General features: G+C 34.2%; 1 protein-coding gene across 1 annotated transcript; it reads right to left on the reverse strand.

Moving 5' to 3' along the window:
- Positions 1-6,258: 6,258 nt before the first annotated feature.
- Positions 6,259-9,900, reverse strand: LOC126895789 (uncharacterized). The gene has a single exon (XM_050668025.1). The coding sequence runs from the start codon at positions 9,898-9,900 to the stop codon at positions 6,259-6,261; it is 3,642 nt and encodes a 1,213-aa protein (XP_050523982.1).
- Between the last annotated feature and the right edge of the window lie 65 nt (positions 9,901-9,965).

Here is a 9,965-nt window from a genome sequence, read left to right on the forward strand (position 1 = left end):
GTTCCTAGGAAATTATTACTATTACTTCTATTTAAGTTATCTATTACCATAAAAATGTAAAAAAATATTGAGCTTTTCTGATAAATTTATAATAAATAGTAATTATAAAACTTTCTGACTGTATATTGATCTCAACGATACAATTTTTTGAATTGTCATAAAATTTTCTATTTAATGATGTCAATGTCAAACATGACAAATGATCTAAAAGTTATGGTAAAATAAATTATTTTTTTTTATTATAAACATTTACAACAATCAACTTTAAACGATTAAAAAAATAGGTTAAATATGTCATTTTCCTTATTTTAACATATTAATAATCAAAATCAGTATTAATTTAAACAATTTTTTTTGTTCTTAATTATTTTTTTTTATATGTAAAAACTATTTTTTAATAATATTAAAACTTAGAAGTTATAGAAAAAGTCTAATTGCACATTTTAAAACATCGCGAAAAGTTGATTTAGAATAGTATATTTTTGTTTCTGATGGAAGTTCCTTGTAGTCCAGTGTATAAAACTTATAACTTTGTTAATTGTTATAACTTTATCAAAAATGACCAAATCAGTATATTTTTTTTTATTTAGATGCATGTCTTTATCTATCATTTGGTTTTTTTTATAAATCTAACCCTTTACCTGCCCACAAGAGGGATTCAAAATATTAACTTTTTTTTTTTTAGTTAAAGTAAATCATTAAAATTAATTCAGTTCTGGATATTTCAATAGTAGAATCTTTTTAAATATCAAAAATTACTTAGAAATGATTACTATGATTTCTATTTAAGTGTTCTATTACGATAAAAATGCAAAAAATAATGAGTTTTTCTGATAAATTTACAATAAATAATAATTATAAAACTTTCTGACTGCATATTAATCTTAAAAATAACATTGTTTTAATTCTCATAAAATTTTCTATTTAATGATTCATTCTAGTCAACGAAGGAGTAATTTTGCAGAATAGCAGAAAAAATTCCCAACAAACTTTTTTTTTTTTTGTTTTAATTAGGCAATTGGTGGATTATTCCAAAAGCAACATCAACTCTTATTTCTTTAATTATATCATGATTAGTAGTTCTTTGATTTTAAAATATAATATTTGAATATATACTAATTATAATTATTAAATTTAGTATGAAATTGATATTTAATATTGTAATTTAAACGGAGAAATTATAAAAATAATAAAGAAGTTATATTTTGCTTTACTTTTACGTGTATAAAAATTTAAAGGGCTTGATACAATAATTTTCAATAAAAACTGTTTGTTACTATAAAAAAATGCACTGGACTACAAGGAACTTTCATCAGAAGCAAAAATATACTTTTCTAAATCAAATTTTCGCGTTGTTTTCAAATCTGCAAGTAGACTATTTCTATCACTTCTAATTTTTTATATTATTACTAATTATATATATAAAATAATAATTAAAAGAAAAAAAAATTTGTTTTCAAATTATTACTGATTTGATTTTTAATATGTTAAAAATAATCAGTCCAAATTTTCAATTTTAACCTATTTTTTTGGTTCTTTAAAGTTGATGAAAAATTTTTGATAAAGATTTATGAAAGTTTATAGTAAAATAAATTGAATATATTACCATAACTTTTAGCTCAATTACAAGTTTAAAATTGACATCTAGGCCTGTCAACAAAGGAAAAATTGCGGAAAAAATTTTGTTTTTTTAAAAGTTGAATTAAAATATGTATAATGACATACTAATAGTCCTCAAGATTGGAATTGAGCTTTTTTTTTAAATCCTCGCAAAAGTTCAAAAATATGAGCTTTCTTAATTTTCTCAAAAAAAAATATTTAACTTACAAAAAAAAGTTTCGCACAAAAGTTGTTTAAAAGACAATTATAAATAAAAATATAATCTTATATTTTTTCATTTAAACAAATATTTTTCGAGTTACATTACATTTAATATGAGTAATAAAATTTATATTCCATTTTTTTCATTTTACGGTTACTTTTTATCATGTTATACTTACATTAGACACAATGTTATAAATGCATATGTGTGTATGTGTGAGTTTATTTATTTATTGTATCATTAAAGTGTAGTGTATATTGAGATACAACCGATAGAGTAGGTAATTGATTTGACGCTATATTATTTAAACCCAACTAAACGCTAAATTGTACATTCCGAAATAACAATCATATTATGTCAATTGCCACCGGAATATCTGGTAATATTTTTCTTTTTCTTTGCCTTAATCCCAACTACTTGGGGTCGGCCACCCTTATCCTAAGCTTCCACTTGACACGATCTCCCACATCTTCTACGCTCACATCAGCTGTCCTCAAATCGCATTCAATAGCATCCCTCCATCTCTTTTTTGGTCTTCCTCTATCTCTTCTTCCTTCAACATTCATTTCTATAACTATTCTTACAGCTTCCGATCCTTCTCTCCTCATAACATGACTAAACAATCTAAGTCTATTTTCTGTCATCTTATCCACGATTGACGCAACACCTATACTTCCTCTTATATGCTCGTTCCTTATCCTATCTTCTCTAGTCACTCCACTCATCCAACTAAGCATTCTCAACTCTGCTACACTTATTCTCTGCTCTACTTTCTTATCAACCGCCCAACACTATGAACCATACATCATATCTGGCCTCACAATTTCATACTAAAATTAAAAACTATAATTAGTATTTATTCATAAATTATATTTTAAAATCAAAGAACTACTAATCAGGATATAATTAAAGAAAAACAGTTGGTATTGCTTTTGGAATAATTTCACCAATTTCTCTAAAGGAAACACTATCTACAGATTTGCATCGAAGCGTTTCTTATGATAGTGATTTTAATCACTGTCAGATATCATCTATACTTATCCCATCTATGCCTCGTCCACACTGTGCCTCGACCCCACTGTGCTACCGTTTTTTTATTATATTAGATTGCTTAAAATGTGGAAGTGGTATTCCAGGTAATTATGTGAATTTGATATTTTATTATTGTGTTATATCGTAGCTTAAATTTATTTTGTTAAAAGAAAAATTATTTTAATCTTATGAAAATTATTATTTTTTGTATATATACCGAACACAAGCATTAATTAAGCTGAAGTTCAAAAAATTGTACAGAATTATTTATGAATATTACTTTAAATATATTTGTAATGTATTATATTATCACATAATTTGTAGCAATACTGATTTGTTATCAGTAACTATACATCATAGTAAAGTTCAGTTAGATTAAAAATATAATAGTTTAATTGTGATTTTCATTTTAATTTAAAAAGTATATAATGTAACACATGTCATAGCGTAGTCGATATAAAAACAAATAGTTTACATGGCTCATGGAATAGTTTGCAATGCACCTAATAAACTCAAACTTTAGGGTAACCTAAATGAAAGCTGGGAGCGATTTAAAAAGTCGTTTAAAATTTATTTACTAGCTATTGGGTTTGAAAAAGAGAATGATGAAAGAATGATAGCAACCACGCTGAACTTAATTAGTGTAGTTACACGGCCGCCGGGAATTGACGGTTGGTTATAGAAAGTGTACCGGAAATCATGTGAAAAAAAGAGGAACGGGATTAGAACCTGCGACCCAAGGCGTCGTATAGACAAACCTTACCACTAGGCAACCGTGCACTTATGATTCAGATCCCGATACACTTTCATTTAGGTTGATAACGTGATGTGCGGCTGAGGGAAACACGGTACCGTGTCAGTAGATACATTGGATGTTTATAATACTTTTAAAATTTTAAATTTAAAAACAAAGAAATATAAGGACGTGATATTTTATTCATACTGTAATTCAAAGTAAAATATATTATATATAAGATTTCTATTCTATAATAGATGGTCAAAAAAAAAAAGAGAATCATTTGATAATTTCTTAACAGAAATCAAAACTTTATATGAAGTCTGCGAGTTTACAGATAAAGAAGAACTTCTACGTGGTAAACTAATTCGGGGGGCCAATGTTTCTGATACTCATGAATGAGTAGAAAATTATAAAAATGAGAGTTTAACTTAAAAGAGGCTATAGAACATCTAAGATAAGCTGAAATTAGAAAAGTTCAAACTAAACAAATACTATCAGAAGGATAGACTGTTGTTGTAGATGCCATAATATACAAGAAAGAAAAACAATTTCAAAATAGTAACCAGTGTGTTATGCATCACCAGTAGAATATAATAAAGGGCAAATTGATAAAGAATTTTTAGCAATTTATTTGCATGTATTATATTTGATCAAATTATTTATGACCAGAGAACTAACGTATAAACTGATAATTTACCACTGATTTCACTAATAAAATATATCTATCAAATTTCATGTTAAAAGTTACAACGAATTATATTATAATTAGGTATATATTGAGGTAGTTCATGAATCAGGCAATAAAATGTTTATAGCAAATGCAATTAGAAAAGTATGTACAAAATAAAACAATGTTAGAGTAAATAATGTTTTTTATTGAATAAATATTAGCATAGAAATAAAAAATAAACTACAAGAGAAAACTAATACAGATTTTATGTTGCTGGAATTCAAAACTATGTTCATATAAGGATGGACAAAAACTAAAACAAAAGTACCTAAAAGTATTAATTTTTATTTTAATACAACAAGTGATATCTATGTTAAAGAAGAATTAGTATTCATCGAGAGTCACATAACGGTATCAAAATCAATGAGATAAATAATTCTGAATTAAAAACATGATTCACATATAGAAATAGTGAAGGTGAAGAGTGGAGCAAAAATGTTATTTTATTGGAACAATACGAATACTGAAATAGAAAATATAATAAGTGAATGTAATGTATGTGAAAAATACAGTTATAATAGAGGAATTCCCTGATTTTCATTTCCAAAAAATAAAATGTGATATATTTGATTATAAAAAACACTTATTTCTAATACTTAGAGGCTATTATTCAAAGTGGATTGAAATAATATAACCAAAAAATAGAAACTATATAAAACTCTGAAAATTTCAAAGAAATATTAAAAAATAATTTTGCAATACATGGTAAACTAAATGTTTTAAGAGCAGATAATATGCCGTTTAATGTAATCCAGATGAAAAATTTTAGTAAAGAGTGGAATTTCAAAATAAACGATTCTAGTCATTATTATCTAAGAAGCACTAGATTTGCATAAAAATCTATAGTAATAGCAAAACAAATTTAGAGAAAAGAAATGAGGTAAAAGTAGAATTACAAGCCATGCTGATGGAATATAAGAATTCGCAAATTTCAGGAATAAATATATCATGATATACCACCGACTCGAAAACACCTCAATGGTCGGGGTACCCAGTATTTTCGCCTAAGTGGACACGACTTGCTTTTACTTAAACAAACTATAGTTCACTGGTTTATATGCAACCTGGTTACTTCAATTTTTCGTAGACCAAGACCAGACACGCTTCTCCACACCATAAACTCGTGGATGGGCATCCAAATCCACCTTTGATATTGAAGTGACGATCACGAAACTCTAGGTTGTGGGCTCTCAAGTTGAGGCACTCACCGTCCGTCATAGGATCGTCCCAGCATAGGTGCCAAACACATACTCGCCGTACGCCACGACGCGCAACAATTTCGATCGCGTTTACCGGTTGTATACAAGTGGCGCTACAAATGATCGGCGGCCAAACATCCTCCCCCTTTGGGAGACGTCGGGATAAACAAAAAGAATGTCTCACAAATGGTACAGGTCCGACGAAGATTTCTCGGTTGCAATTGTAAACCAGACGTAACAGGTTGAAAAAAACAAATCGAACAAAAAAAACTAATAAAAAAAAACAATTTGGTATACACAATATAATTAACTGAAGTGCACTCACATATCAAGTGCCAATATACGTACATGAACAATATATAAAAAATAAATAAGAACAAAAAAAATATTTTAATAATATAGCGGTTGGTCAGCACATAATACAATTGTTACAATAATCTTACCAACCATTAACCGTAACAAAAAAAAAAACTGAATAATTTAATGGCTAGATAGTGGTTTCCCCGCACCAATGAGCTCACGTAGGCAACTTACCACTGGTAGCAGATAACATGGAAGCGTATAAGAATGGTTTTTTTCCTTTTTTTTTTTTTTTAGTAAAAAAAACTTAATAATTAGAAATAACGACTTCATTACAAAAAATATAAAAAATATGAAAATACAAAAAAATATAAAAAATAAATCAATAAGAATGTGACTCATACCGTTTTATAATACTAACATAAAAATGTATAATTTAAGGATGTATGGAATCATCAGGATCGGTGGGCAAAACTACTAATTTAACGACAGGCCGCACAAATGTGCCCTGGGCGGTTTGAACGCGCACTACACGTACAATTTTATCGGGTCCCGGCATTAATGCTGTTATTCTACCTAAACGCCACATCAATGGGGGACACGAATTATCTTTAATAATGACCATGGCGCCCACACGAACATTTGGTTGATCAGTTAACCATTTAGCTCTTTGTTGTAAAGTGGACAAGTATTCCGATGACCATCTATGCCAGAAAGCCTGGTGACAGTGGTCCAGCAACTTCCAGCGGTCAACTAGCGAACGGGGCGCGTCGAGTTCAGTACGCGGCGGAACAGCAAGTAACGGTTGTCCTATAAGAAAGTGCCCTGGTGTGAGGCAATCAAGATCCTGCGGATCAGTGGAACTGGGTACAAGCGGCCGGGAATTTAGAACGCTTTCTATTCGGCAAATGACGGTGGTGAATTCTTCATATGTAAACATATGAGCACCCATTACGCGTATTAATAATCGCTTTGCTGAGCGAACGGCGGACTCCCACAATCCGCCCATGTGTGCAGCCGAAGGCGCATTAAAATGCCACTCACACATGGGCGTCGCTGCCGCTATTTTAATTTGAGACGTTGCGCTATTTATAAGGTCACGTAGCTGTTTATCAGCCCCGATAAAATTTGATCCACAATCCGAAAAAACTTGGGCTGGTAGGCCCCTACGAGCGACGAACCGATCGAAGGCCGCTAAAAAGGCTTCAGTAGACAGTTCCGTCACGACTTCTAGATGTACCGCTTTAACGGTGAAACAAACAAAAATGGCTAAATATACCTTATAAGTACGTGATTTTCTCAACCTTATTTCGCGCATTTGAAGAGGCCCGGCGTAATCGATTCCGACGCGCCTAAATACTTGGCATTCTGTAACACGCGCAGACGGTAAGTCAGCCATCCGGGGTTGCGGATTTACAGCTGCGTAACGCACGCACGTTGTGCATCGACTAATAACTTTATGTACGACGGCCCGCGCACTCAAAATCCAAAATTGCCGTGTAGCTAGCGTAAGCATAACACGTGGGCCTGCATGACAGCTATATTCATGATACCATCTGAATATAAGTATGGCTAAATGAGACCGTTTAGCTAAAAGTATCGGATGTTTTTGCTCGTAAGGTAACAACGAATGGCGTAAACGTCCACCCACGCGGATTACCCCATAATCGTCCAAAAAAGGGCACAAACGTGCCATAGGTTTAGAAGATATACTGACTCCAGCTACAAGTTCATTTTTTAACGCGGCAAAAAAACATTGTTGCGAATCAATCACTATTGCTCGTAACGACGCGTCGATTTCCTCTTGAGTGATCGCGAGCGCTGGAGATGCATTGTGGCGACACTTATGTGCAAAACGCCTCATATACGATATGACGCGTAACATCCGATTATATGAAGAAAAACGAGTTGACCATTCGGTTGGAGGGTCCTGGGCGCGAACAGCTAATGAAATAATGCGGACTTCAGATGAATCGGATACATCCAATAACGACGGTCGCGACGGCCACCTATCTGGCGCTTCTAAAATAAACGGAGGGCCATGCCAGTATAACGTATAATCACATAATTTAGAGGGCAATACCCCGCGCGATACGCAGTCGGCCGGGTTGACGGTTGTGTTTACATAGGACCATGAGCACTCAGGTATTAAACATTGTACCTGGTGTACTCTATTTGACACATATGCCTTAAAAGTATCATGTGGTACACTTAGCCACGATAATACCACGAGCGAATCGGTCCAAGCATGAGTCGCGATAATATTTAAATCCGTAGACAAAATGGATTTAATTCGTCCTAACCAACGTGCTAAGAGTACTGCGGCATTTAACTCGAGACGGGGTATAGAAAGTGGTTTAATCGGAGCTAATTTAGTTTTCGCGCCGATAAGGAAAATAGACGATTCAGTTAATGGATTTTCGACGCGCAAATAAATAACGGCGGCGTAGCCACGCTGAGACGCGTCACAAAACCCAAGAAGCCGACACGACGAGTTTTTACACGCGCCGATATAACGCGCAATTTTAATGTGCGACAACAGCGGTAGCTCCGCAACAAAATTTGACCACTCCATACTAATATCGTCAGGTAATTTTTCGTCCCACCCTAGGGACAGTTGCCAGGTTCGTTGCATTATAGATTTTGCCAACATAATACAGGGAGACAGAAGGCCGAGTGGATCAAACAAGCGGGCTATTAACGATAAGACGCCTCGCTTAGTAGTAACAACTACCGATTCTATGCGGGGCACATAATAAAAATAATCACCGGCATCGTGCCACTGAAGTCCTAGAACCTTTGTTCCTCCCCCATCACTGTCATCGAATGACAACGACGTCGCAGCACGGTGTTCTACCGAAACAGCGTCTAGAACAGCAATACAATTGCTTGACCATTTCCTTAGCTCTAACGCTGATTTCCCTAGCACCGAAATTAACGCCTTCTGTAACGACAACGCGCCTTCTACAGTATCCGCTCCAGTACACACGTCGTCTATATACGTTTGATAGCGCAACGCGTGACGAACGGCAGGCTCGTCGATACAGTCGTTGTCGGCTATAAACTGTAGCACGCGCAGCGCCAGGTACGGCGAACTGTTGACACCGTAAGTCACCGTATTAAGTTCATATTCAACAAGTTCCTCAGTCGACGAAGAACGCCATAAAACGTGTTGAAATTTACGGTATTCAGGATTTATCAAAATTTGCCGATACATTTTGCAAATGTCGGCGGTAAAAGCATATTTGCGCAAACGGAAACGGCAAAGTACGTCAACAACTTCTTGTTGCAACTTCGGACCAGCATATAAGCAGTCGTTCAATGAGCTTCCGCCCCACGGTACAGCCGAACTGTCAAATACGACACGAATTTTACGAGGGTCGATTTCCGGCTTGTACACAGCATGGTGTGGTATAAAATACAATCCCGGGGAAGAGGCTACGGACATATGACCAAGTTTAATATAATCTGCCATAAATTCACAATAGAGTGCACGTAGTTTCGAATCAGTTTGTAACCGTTTCTCTAAATTTTCGAATCGCTTAAGGGCCAAATGACGAGATCCCGGAAAACTAAGTTTGTCTGGAGACAACGAACGAAATGGTAACGGTACAGAAAAACGGCCTGACGGGAGCCGTACGCATTGTTCACAGAAAATTTTCTCGCATTTTCCATCATTGGTAAAATCGATTGGGGCTGCGTCAGGTTCCTCCACCTGCCAAAACTTATCTAACATTGTCTCTAAAGAGGTTGTTAACGATACCACATTTAAACACGGCAGGGAGACAGTGGTGGGAGCGCCACCGATGAGCACCCATCCAAATATCGAACCGAATGCTGCGGGAAGATCGTTATGTACAACAATACGTTTGCCATTCAAAATTAATGAGTATAAATCAGCACCCAGCAGAAAATCGATCGAACCGGGCGTATCGAATGCCGGGTCGGCAAGTGCTAGATTGTTATAATTTTGCCTAACATGAGCTGTAATTACCTGCCGCGGTAGATTACTTGTAATTGACGGCAAAATCCATGCTTTGACCGTCAATACCGGTTCGTTAGAAAAACGTGGTTGCATCTGACATGTCATAAAACCTTGGGTGTCGGGAACCTGAATCCCAGAAAGACCCGTAACGGACTGAG

The sequence above is a fragment of the Daktulosphaira vitifoliae genome, unplaced genomic scaffold (assembly GCF_025091365.1).
Source record: "Daktulosphaira vitifoliae isolate Bord-2020 unplaced genomic scaffold, ASM2509136v1 Scaffold_1, whole genome shotgun sequence".
Classification (NCBI taxonomy): Eukaryota; Metazoa; Arthropoda; class Insecta; order Hemiptera; family Phylloxeridae; genus Daktulosphaira; species Daktulosphaira vitifoliae.

Coding starts and splice junctions, on each gene's coding strand:
- LOC126895789 (XM_050668025.1), bottom strand. CDS start 9,900: ATGCAACCACGTTTTTCTAACGAACCGGTATTGACGGTCAAAGCATGG.